General features: G+C 48.1%; 1 protein-coding gene across 9 annotated transcripts in view; it reads right to left on the bottom strand.

Moving 5' to 3' along the window:
- The window catches only part of LOC147443073 (uncharacterized), a 224755-nt gene that overhangs the window by 153190 nt on the left and 55963 nt on the right, over positions 1–15602 (bottom strand). For all 9 annotated transcript variants that reach the window (XR_015190226.1, XR_015190227.1, XR_015190228.1 and 6 more), the window contains exon 6: positions 10629–10701. Coding sequence is in view for 4 of the 9 variants with exons in the window: in XM_086529008.1 (XP_086385134.1) it covers positions 10629–10701 (73 nt within the window). In the remaining 5 variants the exon portion in view is untranslated. The remainder of the gene's footprint in view (positions 1–10628; positions 10702–15602) is intronic.

Genomic DNA, 15602 nt, shown 5'->3' on the forward strand with positions numbered 1-15602 from the left:
CTCCTCCGCTCCCCCTAGCTCCTTCTCCCCCCCTCCTGCTCCAGTTCCACAGTCGACTCAGAAGACTGGTCCCTCTCCGGCGGCTAGGAGATCTCTTGGCAACGCCTTTGCCACGAGTCGCCTAGCGAGAGAGGGTCAGCACTTCTTGCGGCCCCCTCTGCAGATTGAGACATCTTCCCTTGCAACTATCCCTCGTGGTCTGACAAAATTGACCTCCGACGTCGCTGGGACTTCTTCGACTACGGGTTCACTCGCTTTCTCGGCAATTCTGCAGCAAACCACGAGGCACCCTACTTCAGGGTCCATGCTTTGTTCGTGGCCGCTAGGGGGACAGAGGCCTTGGACTCAGCAATTGGTTTCTCCTTCCCCTTCTGTGGTAGGGCCGAGACAGAGTGGTCCCTCGACTCAGTGTTGGGATGGTTGCATACACAGGTTCTTGAGTTCTCTCATCACATGGGACAACTTGGAGTTACAGATTTGCTGCAGACTTTGTGGCCATTGGCCAAGTTTGCAGTGACACCCCCAGACTCAGCAAGATGTAGGCACATTGTGGTGTACTTCTTTGCTGATACGTAGTGTTTGCCTTGCTATGTATACATTCATGAGGACTACTGGACAGAGGAGGTTGCTTTACGCACGGCTCGCTTTGCTTGGGCTTGGGCTAGGCACTCACTGCAATCTCGCCTATCTAGAGGACGCTCGGATGCCGATTACTCCCCATCCAAGCCAGCCTCGAAGATAGCCCGTCTTGCTGCTGCGGCAGCATCTGTTCTCTCTCGCTCCCAATGAGGATCGTCTCATGGAACGTGCAGGGACTAGGTGGGCCCTAGTTTCAGCGACAGCGGGGCCGATTGCCTCAGGAGCTTCAGTGTTGCCTTATGGGAGGAGAGATTGATCTCCTTATGCTTCAGGAGCACCATCTGTGTGATAGTTGCATTCGGCGATGTGGTCAGATTTTGCGTGGACGATATGATACCTTTTCGTCAGCTGCTTTTGGACCTGGAGGCATCCAGGGTGGGGTATGTAAGACTATTGCGGATTCATTGCAACAGGCCATTGTGGGCAGAGGGATTATTGTGCCAAGCAGGGCTCAGTGGATTACTATGCAGGTTCAGGGTGGCCTTGTGGGCTTCCTGAACATCTATGCGCATAATGTGCCGAGTGCTCGTACAGAGTTTTGGTCACAGATTATTGAGTCTTTGCCGCACGCCGACCATTGGTGTGTAGGAGGGGACTTCAGCATGTTGGAGGACCCTTCAGACAGGATTGGAGGCAGCCATGCTAATGTGCATGGAGTCGAGTTAACAGCTTGGGAGAGGTTGTGTATGACTTTGAGGGTCTCGGATACATGGCAGCACTCTGGCTTTGTGAGGCCTCCAGCCAGTCTTGCCTTGTCTAGATCGGACCGCAGAGTGGGAGGAGTGAATCTATCGCGGATAGATCGCTTCTACACTAGTGACCACTTCACTGACTTGGGGGGATCAGTGGGCATCCTGGCAAGGTCATCCTTCTCGGACCATGCACGAGTGATCCTCACAGTGGCAGACAGGCAGAGGAGTGGGAGCACGATGCTTCGCATCCCAGAGCGGGTCTTGTTGGACTCAGCACTCTGAGAGAGGGTAGAGGCTCTTTGGACAGAGGGCATGGAGAGCCAGGTTCCACCTGCAGACAAAGTGGTAGGCCAAGCTCAGCTTAGCCATTTTTTTCTTCAGGAGTCTCTGGCTCGCCGAGCTGCAGTGAGAGAGAAGGAGCAACGTCTCAGACGAGGCATTGCTTCACTATAGAGGATGCAGGAGCAGCATCCAGACAGTCCACGGTTGGAGGAGCAATTACAGCAGGCTCGACAGGAGCTTGCTAGCACAGGGGAGAGACGTCATGAGTTTGCCTTCCACCGACAGACATCTCAGTGGACCTGATTTACCTCATTCCATAGGAGGGTGGCTCCTTGGATGAGATTCGACAGTGGCGCCCCATCACCATCCTCAACTCAGCCTACAAAATTCTTGCCAAGGCTCTGAGTTTGAGGATTCGGCCACTTTTGGAGAGCCTTATACATGGGACTCAGACAGGTTCTGTCAAGCAACGCAGTATCCTTGACAACATCTTCACTTTCTAGGAGGCTTCTGCCCTCGCACGGCTCCGTGCGGAGGACCTTGTGATTCTTCTTCTCGATTTTCAGAAGGCATACGACAGAGTTGACTAGGACTTTCTAGAGGGCACTCTACGTAGGATGGGCTTCTCAGATGCTTGGATCAGAGGGGTGTCATCTTTGTACACACAGGCTCACAGTTAGATGCTTTTGGCAGGAGGTAGAGGTGAGCGCTTCATGCTCACACGATCGGTCAGACAGGGTTGTCCTCTTGCCCCCTTTCTCTTTCTGTTCTATGCGGAGGCGATGAGCAGATTTTTGGTGTCACAGCAGGTTGGTCTGACGGGCTTAGCACTCCCTATACGGCGGGATGAGCTTCTGGACGCTAAGTTTACCGACGACTCAGCCTTGTACTTGAGGGCCAGGAGGCCAATCTGCACAGATGTGAGCAGGCTCTGGAGACCTTCTGTTGTGCATCGGGCGCACTGATCAACTGGAGAAAGACAGTGGCTTTCTCGGTTGGCAGTGCTCCTGTGCCAGATTGGATGCCACGAGAGGGTTTTAGGTGGATTCCCCCAGGGACTGCAATTCGGTACTTAGGTTGTCAGGTTGGTTTGGACTTGTCCCCCGAGCAGCAGATTGCTCCTCTTCTCCTGTCCATCAGGAGAAAGCTGTTACATTGGAGCTCAGCACGACTTTCGCTGGCTGGTAGAGTAGTAGTTGCTAACCAGGTGTTGTTGGCGACTATGTGGTACATCACTTCTTGGTGGATCTTCTCGAGTTCTTCTATCAGCCAGGTAGAGAGGCTGATCAAGAACTTCCTTTGCTCAGGTCGTGACACTCAGATTGCCCGAGCCAAGGTGGCTTGGTCGGTCATCACACTTCCTTGTTCTCCGGGAGGGCTTGGGATCATTGCTCCAGCACAGCAAAGCAGAGCCCTTCTTGGGAAGTTTGTAGTCAGAGGACTTCTTCCAGAAGAGGAGCCCTAGAAGGAGTTCTTGCTGCAGAGGCTTTGTGCCAGGGTGCCTCAGTCAGGAGGCCCTTGGCAACCTTCGACCAGATGGATCTTTACAGAGTTGCGCCCAGTTGGTTTGAGCAGGAGACTGGACGACCGCTTCGCTGTGAGTTTGCTTCGATCTTGGGAGCTCTTACGGTGTGGCCTAGCGCAGAGACAGCCGACGTGCACGGAGGAGCGCCTACGGCAGCCCCTCGTCTGGAACCCCATCGTTAGCACTCAGAGAGGCCACTTGGTTGGTAGTCGCTCTCATGTTTCTTGGGGTCCCATGGCAGAAGGTCCAGCGCGCTCTCTAGGTGACTGGCTAGGGTTCACAGGTTTGTCAGAGGAGGTGCAGGGTTTCGAGCTACAGGGCATGAGAGGGGTGCAGAGCATGTGTCAGGACATCTCAGAGTCAATTCCAGCTCAGTGGCTCACGCCTCTCGAGCCAGTAGCACCCCAGTGGATGGGAGCCTTCACACAACTGGAGGTTCTCATTTCAGTTAGGGCCTGCTCAGAGACTGTCTCAGCCCTGTTCTTTGAGCTTCAGGGTGGGGGACAACTACAGCGAGTTGCAGTAGAGGCCCCGCAGGTAGCAGAGTGCTGTTTTCAAAGGATCCGAGTAGTGGGCATCTGTGGGAGGACCTACGTCATAGACCCTGACCCAGCAATTCTTGAGACTGGACACTAGAGGCTACAGGCTTGGGAGTGTTGTCCGCTGGCACGAGTACAGTGGGATCCTGGTGAGTGGCTATGGAGGGACCCCTTCTCTTCTCCAGACCACCCAGGAGTCCCATTCTTTCAGTATATTGTTCGACTGGGACGTCATATACCAGCAGCACAGAGAGAGGCCCACCCCGCTGCAGCACGTCATTGGCAGGAGGAGGGTCTCACAGTCGAGTTCTTCGCAGACTTTTGGGAGAGGTTGTGAGACTCCAGACAGCCGAGGCGAGTCACCTTGTTTCAGTGGCTGGTCGCACATAGAGCTGCAGCAGTAGGGAGCTGGCTAGTGCATAGTGGTCGCTCGGCCACATGTGCAGCTTGTGACCATTTGGTGGAGAGTCAGCGTCACTGTCTTTGGGACTGTCCCTAGGCCCAGCAAGTGTGGCTACGAGTTCTTCAGCTAATGCCTGCTCTCTCCACGGCTCGACAGTACACTTGGGGGGCAACGGCTTGGTCCACCCTCACGGGCCCGGCACTTCAGTTTGAGCTATCTTCCACCAGCAGGATGATAGATGCAGGGGGGGCGACCTACACTCCAGCCTGCTACAGAACTTACTCCACAGGAGTGGTGCAGTGAGAGAGAGGAGTGTTGGGAGCTCATCAGTGGCCTGACACTTAGGTTCATCTGGCGGGCCCGCTGTTTCCGCATCTTTGAGGCTCGCCCTGTGCCACCAGCAAAGACTGTTCGCGATCTTTGGCTAGAGCTGATCCACACTCTAAGAGGACAGCTTGAGGGACTACACGGCAGCTCCGATCGCATGCGGGAGCACCGCGAGGCTTTCCTTCGACTCTGGCGCCCTGGGCCTTTGTACACCATAGTTCAAGGTGTGCTCAGATGGCACTACCGTCCACTTGTGTGGCTCTTCCCTCCTCCCATCTCTTGATTGACAGTCATTGTATATATGTTGTTTTTTCATTGGGAGAGTCTCCCCATCATGCTTGTTGTAGCCCTCTCTTGCAGAGGTGGTTGTAGCCCTATGGGAAGGATCTTTTTCTCGGAAAAAAAAAAGTGTGAAGATTCCATTCAGCCATTTGTACTCATGTTTGATTGTCTTTCTTGCGGATACATGGAATGATAAAAGGATGCTAATCACACTAGATCATCTATGGCATGTATAGCATGCATGCAATCTAGGACGTTTGCGATTTCAAGAGCAGGGTATGTCACGAGACTGTGACAAACACTAACTTTATTTGTTGCTTTCTTTGTCTTGATTTTTATTTAATTTTTAGGACTCTCTTTTTGAAATAACGAATGCCCGGACATTGCATGACCAGTGTGAACAGCCATTGGCAAAGAGTTTCACCTGCAAGAATCAAAGCCAGGCAACCACGAGATGGTTGGGCCAATCGGCATTGAATTGTGACTAGTTGTAGCGCGGATAATGTGTCGTGCTCTCTACAATGTGGGTGCCCCTCAGTGCAATGTGCGTGACAATCTCACTCAAACAAATGAAAACTCTCTCAAACAGAATGAAACACAGAAACAATGGATAACAACAGAGACACAACAGTGGACCAGAACATGTGGACTCGACTAGCTCAAAGAACCATGTACAGACTCAGGCGTGGCAGCACACTCAGCTCCAGCCCAGGACTCACAAGTACAAATGAGGTGTCGAGGCTCAGATGTGCAGGGATGGTGAAGCAGTGCTCTGTGTAAGACTCCTCTAGACAACTACGTCGCTGGACCAGAGGTGAAGCTGATAATCCCGATGACCAACCGCTACTACTCATATGTACCACCATAAAGGGCCACCAACGGCTCATAAATGTCAACCATGTGGTGATCTCGCCACGATGTCCACTAGACCACCGTCGGTACCCTGCCACTACCACGTGTCACTCCCAGCCCAGAGGGTCCGTCACTCCCAACCCAAAGGGTCCGTCCAGTGTGAAACAGCCTAGACCAACTGTACTAACTGTCCAACTGTCCAACTGTCCTATGAAGTGACACTGTAGTCCTGCTACAGGTTGCCCGCCACAAGACAAGAGCGTTTTCCAAGGCAAGAGCCTTCTGTATTGGAACCGGATTAGCTAATTGCTAATCCCCTTCAGGTATGCACAGTTCCATCGCAAAGGAATGCAAAAACGGAGAGTTTTCTCGCGTGAAAACTCATCCGATTTACAGGGGAACTGTCCCATTGCGTGCGAGAGCACCTGAGACACATGTGGGCGTGCTCGCTCCGCTCAAAACGGTCCAAAAACAGAGAATTACAGCCTCCTATGTTTTTCGACAGGTTCAGGGTTTCACACCTAAACTCCAGGGAATCGCCAGGGGAGCCTCGGAAAGGCCTTGGAATGCGTATACAGCATAGTTGACACGTACGGTCACGTACGACGGGCACACGTACGAAGACGTGCGGTACTAATTGAACTAAAAAAAATTAGACGTACGGTGACGTAACGTACGATGCAAAAAAAAATCATGCGTCTTACACATGATAGATCATATGAGTCATGACATCGACCTTAGTACTTAGTACTAGGGCTAGAAACAAACATTTTTCCTAACCGATCAAAATAAGGGAAAACTTGAGTTTTCAGGTCAAAATTTGAAGCTTTTGCCGGTAATTACACTAAAACTTGTGTAAATTTGCCGGTTTTCTTAGAGGCAAGCTCAAAATCTAACCGGGATTTTATAATTTCAACCAGTTAAAATACACTAGACCCCGGCTTTTTTCTAACACTACTTAGTACTAAATACTTGTAACTTAAGTCTTACAAGTTAGAACATGAAAGATCTGTCCATGGACATTGGAAACGGCAATGTCCGAAGAAAGAAGAATCATGATCTCCAAAGTGGTGGCGGCCATAGTAGATCCGCTACCCAAGCCTCGTCGCACATAGGTCATGGTGGTTTGAGCCAATGCAGCCATTGGGCTCTTGTTCAAATGCAGTCGAGATGCAAAACATTCTCACACCAAAAATCGCCCCGCAAAAATTATTATTAAAAAAAAAAAAAAAAAGGACGACTCATGTACGGAACGTACGAGTCGTACGGTACGTACGGAACGTCCCGTACGTCGAACGTGGACAACCCTGGTACTATACAGGGGCAGTAGGCACCTAACAATGGCAAAACAGAAAATTACAGCATGCTGAAATTGACGTGCAGCTCACTAGAAAGCTTCCATACCGCAAGGGAAAGTGTCCTTGACGTGTACTTTTGACCGGAGGGATATTTGCTCCGTTATGCTGGCGAAATTGGGTCGAAAAAATTGCAATCACAGCCATGGACAGGTTTGGACAGCTTGGTGAGGGTTAGGTGGAAGCGTTTGGATCGTTTATTTGCCAGGGGAGCCTCGGGAAAGCATTGGGTGCTTGTACAAGACAATTTAGAGAGATTTCTCGCGAGAAATCTCCTCTAATTCAAGGGGCAAGTGACCCTATAGGTGCGAGAGCTTGAAAGCTATCCACAAAAGCGATCGGCACGCAAATTGGAGCGCAAAACGGAGGGTTCAGCGTACTACAATTTCTTGCGAGGTTTTGCAAAGTGCGTGGAAAGTCAATGTTTACTTGGGATTTTGTCTGTGGGGACTTCTACTGTGGTTATGCTGCCGAAGTCGGGTTAGAGTAGAGGAATTTCAGCCCGATAAAAGTGGGACAGCTTGCACAAGTTTACAAGTTTTTCTCAAGTATAATAAGAAAAAAGAAATACCAAAAGGGACGCCAGTCTTTGGGGTTGTCAGCTTGGTAGCGCTCTAGCTGCCAAGCCGTGGTTTGTCTTAAAGTGTTGAATTCCAGTCACAAGCTTATTCGTGAAGTTCCTTTGTGTCGTAGAGTTAAAGTAAAGTTATCGGGTAAAAGCCAAAGTCTACCGCCCTACGGGCCGGTTTAAGCGCCAACCTTTGGGGCCAACAAGGTGTCATTGTCTACTTGGGAGCACTCTAGTTACCACGTTGTGGATTGTTTTGAAGTGGTAAATTCCAGTTGTTGCAGGTTCATTTGTGAAGTTTCTTTGTGTCATAAAGTGCAGGGAAATTTAGACGACATAGTTTTTGAGTGAAAGCTACAGTTTTACCGCCCTTTAATTAGGCTACAGGTCGGTTTTTGCATGGAAGGTTGATATCTCTTTTTTTTGGGGCGGAGAAAGCGGTTGTATACTTCTACAAAAAGACCTCTAGGGACGCTCAACAGCCTATCACCTTGAGGACATATAAGACAACAAGTACACAATGAGTGCTGTGGATACATCAAGGTGGCATGTAGGATGAATTCAGAATAAACCACTGAGGAGGCCCTTAATACCATGTGATGTGGTCGTGATCCAAATTGAAAAGGACTGAAGATCTCGCCCATGTCCTAAGGAAAAAGTATCTACTCCGGTCCACTTCACTAGAGGAACATCTTACATTTAGGTTTTCATTTGCAAGCAAGAAAAGCCACTTTATTGCCATTGCTAGTTGAGCAAAATCAGCCTTGGAAAATTATGTTTCCCCATTTACGTCATACATGCTCCACCACTTCTTTTGGGTATTGCAAATTGACATTTGACCATAGTTTACAAGACATCTATCTTGGCATGCTCAGAAGTGCAGCAAGGTAATTCAATGTGGCTTGAAATCATACATTGGAGTATGGTTTTTTACAAAACCCTGGTACAATATTTTTCCTTCCAAGCTTACGCCTTCTCTCGAAAGGAAATCAAAATTATTAATAAACTGGACTCTCTGTCATTTACAGCGGCTTCAAGAAAATTTGGTCTAGGTATGCAGTATAGACGACTTTGGCATACAAGTTCTGAAATGTTTGCTCCCTTATGTCCAATTCCTCCACTTTCAAGTGAAAGTAGATTGCAAGATTGGTAGTTTCATGGTTGTCCTATGCTTATTACCAACACTACAAAATTACAGCAGCCTCCCTGCATTGCTTGGCATGTAATACATTATGCAAAATTACATCCGCCTGCTTGCATTGCTTGGCATGTAATACATTATAAAGCATGCATAAGAGATACATATAATGGGAGAATGTTGTCTTGGCCATCTAGATAAAGAACCTCCCTCTATAAGAGCATTTATTATTGACAGCATCCACCCATCAGTTACATGTAGCCTCCATTCACCTCTATGGTTTGAGAAAATCCTTAATATCACATGCATGAATCCTAATGGGCCTTGGGCATGGAGGGGTAGGCCATGAGAACAATGAATGATGAGAGGTAAAGGGAATGACCCACAACAGCCCCAAAAAGGCCAAAAAAGCACCCAGAGATTTAGAAAACGATTGGTCAAACGATGTCCACGGTTGGTTGATTGCACCCAATGACCACTTGCAGCTATATTAAGAAGGCACGGTAAAATTGAAGCAATGTTGTATGAAAACACCGTTTGGAGTGCCCTCTAAGACTACACAACCAACACCCTCTGCTTGCGAAAAGAAACCTTAATCATGTTGCAACTTGGTCCCACGAGAAAATCCCATGCAAGCGAAATATAGACGCATACAAAAAGAATTAGCAAGGACCGTGTGTGCAGGCCCTGCACGCGTGAAGAGAGGAGAGGGAAGGGGGCAGTTCACAAGGACAAAATATTGCCACACATTACAATCTTTGTATAACTTTGTCTTCGATTTGGGAGAGTCTCCCCCCTTTGTACACTATTCCTTCATGGCAGGGGTGATGTAGCCCATTAGGAAGTTCCTAAATGTACTAGAAGGATCCTCTTTGCGCAAAAAAGAGCTCTACCTAAACTTGCCCCAGAGTTGCACACACCCTTAGGTCGCATTGCTATGTTGTTCCACTTTTACTATCTTCCTCACTTTATTATTGACAGCATCCACCAGTCTGTTACATGTAGCCTCCATTTCACCTCTATGGTTTGAGCAAATCCTTTATATCACACGAATGAATCCTAATGGGCCTCGGGCATGGAGGGGTAGGCCATGAGAACAATGAATGATGAGGGGTAAAAGGAATGGCCCACAACAGCCCCAAAACGGTCAAAAAAGCACCCAGGGATTTATTAAAAGATTGGTCAAAAGATGTTCACATTTGGTTGATTGCACCCAATGACCGCAAGCAGTCATATTCATGGTAAGATTGAAGCAATGTTGTACGAAAACACCATTTTGGAGTGCCCTCTATGACTGTGCCCAATGGCTACCTACAGTCATAGTTAGCAGGCATGATGAAAATAGCATAACCTATGTGGTATCAAAACACACTATTGGAGTTTTAATCATCATAAACATGAAAAGAAGCAGATTTTCTTCATTCCAAGTGAGAACATGTGCAAAACTTCGAAATTCACAAGGGAACAACAGGCTTCAGAAAAACTGTGTAAGCATTGCAAGGATTAAAGGCTACAAATTTGCCGAAGGGTGGAGTTGTAGATTGACCTTCCGGACAGAATTCGGCTGACCAGGGAAAGTTAGTTAAGATTAAACCAATTAGGCAGATAATATGGAATTGGCAGGCTCGCCTCTCGACCAATCTAGATAAGGTGTTGCCAGCCATGAAAGTTCTACGATTACGTAGATCAAAGTGTCACATCAAAGCAATAGTGTGATCGATGTGGGCCGGACTATACACATCCTAACTTATCTCACAATTTGAAAGACCAGCCAAGATGGGTGCATGCACTTGACAATGTGGCCTTCATATTCATCTATTGTCTGATCAGTTCTTGTAGCTTGGCCCTTTTGCATGTTCCTTCGACATAATCAGGATCTTTTCCCCTTTGAGAAAGGCATTACATATCTATCGAAAATACTGGATGTGAATTTTTTCTTGTTAAAAGGTAGACAAACACAATAATAATTCAGAAAACTTGTCAAACGTTCAGTCTTACTTTAAAAAAAGAGCTCATGGGCATGTACCTTGTTCAATTGTTTTATAGCTGTCATCTTGCTTTTTAATCTTCTCTTCACCTTCTTGTCGCAACCTCTCCAACTAAAGATAGCAAAAGGTTACAATCCTTAAAAACAAAAAGGTACTAAGGAAAAACAAGTAAAGTTAAAAATGGAGCAATCTTAATCAGTTTCAACTACTTTAACTTCAGAAACGTTTTACACTGCATGCCCTGCATGCACGTGCATGAGCAAAAGAGTGTGTGTGTGTGTATGTGTGTGTGTGTGTGTGTGTGTGTGTGTCTTAATTTAGGCCCCATCAGACGGGGGTACCATAAGTTGTTGGGGGTTAGGATTATTAATCCTAACCCAACTTGTATTTAAGCCACTTGCGAGGATCTGTAAGTTGATGAGAACTTCATCTTCTTATGCTTCTGCTAGGGTTTCGGCCCCTTGGCCGGGATCTGCAGGTTGGCTAGAGTTAGGGCTATGGAATTGGAGCGGATCTCTTTAGATAGCTGATTCCAGTGTTAGAATTTAAAGCTACCGGTAGGTCGTCAGTTCAGTTAGGGAAACTGGAATAGAGAACTGAGACTGAACTGAAATAGTACACTGAGATGATAGACATACTGAATGACTGAAAAGTATTTGCAGATTCAGATTAATGGTTCAAGGACGATCAGTACAATGTGTAGTGAGTCTGCGCTCAAATGATTACAGCAGTGATGATTACAGAGTGAAGCTAGAAGAGAAAGGCTCGTAACTTGGGAATACTTGGAAACTATAGCCGAAAGATAAACAGCTAGGCCAAGAACTACGAAGTACAAGAAGCAAGAACCCCAATTACAATGTAATGGGTCCTATTTATAGCTTTCCAAGAGTTACTGTAGTAGTAACTGCCGCGGTAATTACTGACGTATGACTGATCCACTGTTCGGCTTTCCAGGAGACTGTTCCCGCCTACTGGGACTGTCTTCGCCTTCTACATCCTTCCCTCCTTTCTTGAATTTTGGTATAACTCCAAAATTTCTGGAAAAAAAATCCACCGCTTGATTTTGAATTGGTGTTGAGGAACCCATCTGGGTTTCTGGTTGTGGCCCAAACCCTAAACCCTAAACCCATCTGTGTGTTTGCTGAGTTGACCGATGTTCCTCATGAGTAGGCCGATGTTCCTCATGATAGTACTCCTCTGGAGTCGCTAGCTCTTCTGGTATTGCTAGCTTTATACCATACTTCATGCTTGTTGAGTGCTTGACACCCCTATAATTGTAATTCCAAGGGTGCCCAGCCAAAGAATTCCAGTGCCTCACTGGGAAAACCCACCGTCTAATTTTGAGATGGAACTACTTAGTCGCTGGGATGGGTTTGTAGCAGGGTACAGTGTCACTTTCACAGGACAGTTAGTACAGTTGGTCTTTGGTCTGGTCTAGTTCACACTAGACGGACTTGCTGGGCAGTGACACGTGGCAGGGATACGGTGGTCTAGTGGACATCATGGCCAGGTCACCACCACCACTCAATGGAGATAGACTTAGATGCGGACATTTATGAGCCGTTGGTGGCTCTATATGATGGTACATATGAGTAGTAGCGGTTGGGTCATGACTTATCTTCTTCACATCGTCATCTAGAGTAGCCAGTCTAGTCACACAGCACATCTGCACATCCCTGCACATCTGAGCCTCGACACCCCCATTGTACCTATGAGTCCTAGGCTGGAGCTGAGTGTGCTGCCACGCCGGAGTCTGTATCGGTACTTTGAGATAATGGAGTCCTATGTTTTGGTCTGTTGTTGTGTCTCTGCTATTGTGTCTCTGTGTGATCAGCTGTTATCTATTGTTCCTTTGTTTTCGGTCTGTTTGAGTGAGATGTCACGCACATTGCACTGAGGGGGACCCATTGTAGAGAGCACGACGCATTATCCACGCTACAGGTGCTCTCATTTTAGCGATCAAAGTGGGACCTCAACTGAAGTCTCACTCTGTTGAGGTAAAATCGAAGAGCTAGCTGGGTTTCCACCCTGGACAGCTTACTCTACTCGCCCCTTGATCTGGTCCTCTCTCGCCTTCGTCCAACCAAGTCCTCGTCCCTAGTCTAGCCTCCCTCGTCCCTGGTCCAGCTAGGTGGTCTAGTCACTTGCCCTAGTCCTAGACCAAGTGGTCTAGTCACTTGTCCTGGTCTAGACTTGTGTTCATTCAGCCAGTTAAACGTTTTCTTGCCCAAGGTTTGGTTGGGTTTGTGGTCACTGCATGACACATACAAGGCGGTCATTTGAACGTCAAAGCGCACTACTGAGTCCTTTGAAGTACTACAACAAAAGACATAAACCCTTGGTACCTAGTAGAAGTCCACCAACCTCGTCACCCATACCTCCACTTCCTGCATCCGGTTCTACATCCTCCAGGTCACCTTCCCCAGTAAAGCTCTCCCCCATTTTGTTACGGCAAGCTATTGAGCAACAAGCCCCTGAGCAAGAGGCCATGGAGGCGTTGACCAGTGTTTTGGCCAAGGTAAATATCAAGTTTCCTACCTTCAAGAGACTCTCCTCAGAAGATGCGGACGACCATGCAAGGAGGTTTGATCTCTCTGTAGAGGTCGTGGTCTTAATAGAGAAGATGCTTATTTGGTACTCTTTCCGTCTACCTTGGATGGCTTAGCAAATAAGTGGTACAGTCAGTTTGCAGAGAACCATTTTGCAACTTGGGCAGCTTTAAGACAATAGTTTTGTGCAATGTTTAGGCCAGGAGACTACCAGGAAAAGGTTTTGGATGAGTTGGCCAACATGGTGCTCCAGCCGGAGGAGACTTTTGCAAAACTCATGACTAAAACCAAGTCTCTGGTTGCAAAGCTTCCTCACCAACCGGGTGAATTTATGGTTAAGAAGTGGTTGGAGAAGGCTCTTCCCAAAACTTCTCAGCAAAAACTTCGAGAGAGTCTCCGACCTGACGCCACTCTGGAGGAGTTTGTCACGGTTGCTACTAGGATAGAGGGAGCGAGGAAGCTGTTCACCAACTCCCCCCAGGTAGAGACCCCCTCAGTGTTTTTGGAAAGTCCTTCTAATCCATTGACTTCTTTACGTAGGGAACTTGAAGCCCTAAAACTACAACACGCTCTTCAAGAGGAGAAATCAAACTCTCTTAGACAAGAGAAGCCCCCACAGGAGGCTTTGGATCAAATCAAGAGAGAGCTAGAAGAGCTTCGGTCTCAACTGGAGACTAAAGCTATGGTATGGTGCAGCTCGTGTCGCTCTCCATGACACCCTCCACAGGACTGTCCCCTTCGGGCTTATTGCCACTTCTGCGAAAAGTCGGAACATGAAGACAAGGATTGCTACTATATCAAGGGACTGTGGCAAATACAACAAAGTCTAGGTCCTTCTCTCCAACAAGGGCTAGCACCAACATCTAATATGGTCTTCCCCTATGGCCATCAAAATTACATGCCACCCTTACTCAATACCCCTACTGTCCAAGGTATGTCAAGTACATTTCCACCTCAAAATTTTTATACTCAGGCTGCTTCAGCTCCTCAGAGCTTCTACACCTCAGCCTCCAATCCATGCAGCAACAAGAGCAGCGACCACCTCGTCCCCCTTTTCGTCCGTCTAATCGGCCCATCTTATGCTCCAGATGTGGTGAATATGGGCATTACCAAAGTAAGTGTCCTTTACCTGAAGGGTCTCCTCCTTGCAGACATTGTCTGGAGTCTAAGGACCACTACAGTAAGGATTGTCTCAAGCAAAGGGCATCCTCATCTTCAGGCCCAACTCATAACCAACAAGAATTCACATTCCCGAAAATCAATCTAATCACAGTGAACACCACCCCTCAGCCATCACCTGCTACTCATACAGTTCGGCCACAACAAGTGGAGGAGCCCACTGGCGTACTCACTCGGGCACAAAGAGCAGCTTTGGGTCTCAGCTTGCCAACGGGTCCATCTCGTCCATCACTTCCGCAACTTGATCAAACTGACGAACCCTTAATTGGTGAAAGGAGTAGGCCAGTCTCTATGCTTTCGGACATTGATGGAGCCTTCCTGGAAGCAATGGCTGACTTGCAACATGTCAAAGTTCAAGAGGAAGCCCAGATTGTAGGAGCTAATCCCACAGCGGAAACAATCTTGAAGAACACCTTTCAACAAGTGTCCCTTTATGAGATCCTCCGGCTAGATGCAACCCTCAGAAGTGACACCCTCTCAGTCATTCAGTCTCTGTACCCGAGTGCGGGGCCTAGTGGCGGGCATCTCCTTGTACAACCTTCAGAGTCTTACATGATTTCTTATCCAGTTGCTCCCCTCACCGACTACAAAAGTCCTCGTCTCACAGTGTCTATTCTTGGGCATCAATTCTCAGGCGTCATAGTGGATGGTGGATCTGGGATCAATCTGATGCCAGAGTTTACTATGTTGGCTTTAGGTTTGCAACCTACCCGCCCTGCTCCATTCACTGTTACATTGTCGGACCAAAGGACAGTCTATTAGTAGATCAAGTGCCTCTGAAGGTACAAGACTTCACATTTAGCTTGGATTTTGTGGTGATCAGTCTTCCCTAGGTGGAGGGAGGATTTCCTTTGCTTATTGGTAGACCATGGTTGCGGCATACTGAGGCACTTCATGATTGGGGAAACGACGCCATGTGGATACATACGCCTGGCTCCCCCATGCAACCAATTCGACTCGAAGGAGGTATGGATCCAGTGGTTCATCACAGCTCATTGTCAGTACAGTCCAACCCCGACCCCCGAGGAGCCCATCCCACCTGATGGGTCTGACGAAGACCTACTGCAGTGGTTGGAAGCTACCACATCGATGCCGTGCTATGTGGTTTCTACTCAAGCCTCACCTGTGCATGTCACACTCTCTCCCAGCCCCTCACGCCGACACCAGTGTCCCAAGCCCTACAGCAACGGAAAGTGTGCTAGTGAAAGAAGCAAGTGTGTTAGTCCGTGATGACCATGATTCAAGTGTTCCTCTGATGGAAGCCGTCGGCCTTGGTGAACCTAT

Source organism: Adiantum capillus-veneris, chromosome 14 (genome assembly GCF_014529385.1).
Source record: "Adiantum capillus-veneris isolate H3 chromosome 14, ASM1452938v2, whole genome shotgun sequence".
NCBI classification, from domain to species: domain Eukaryota; kingdom Viridiplantae; phylum Streptophyta; class Polypodiopsida; order Polypodiales; family Pteridaceae; genus Adiantum; species Adiantum capillus-veneris.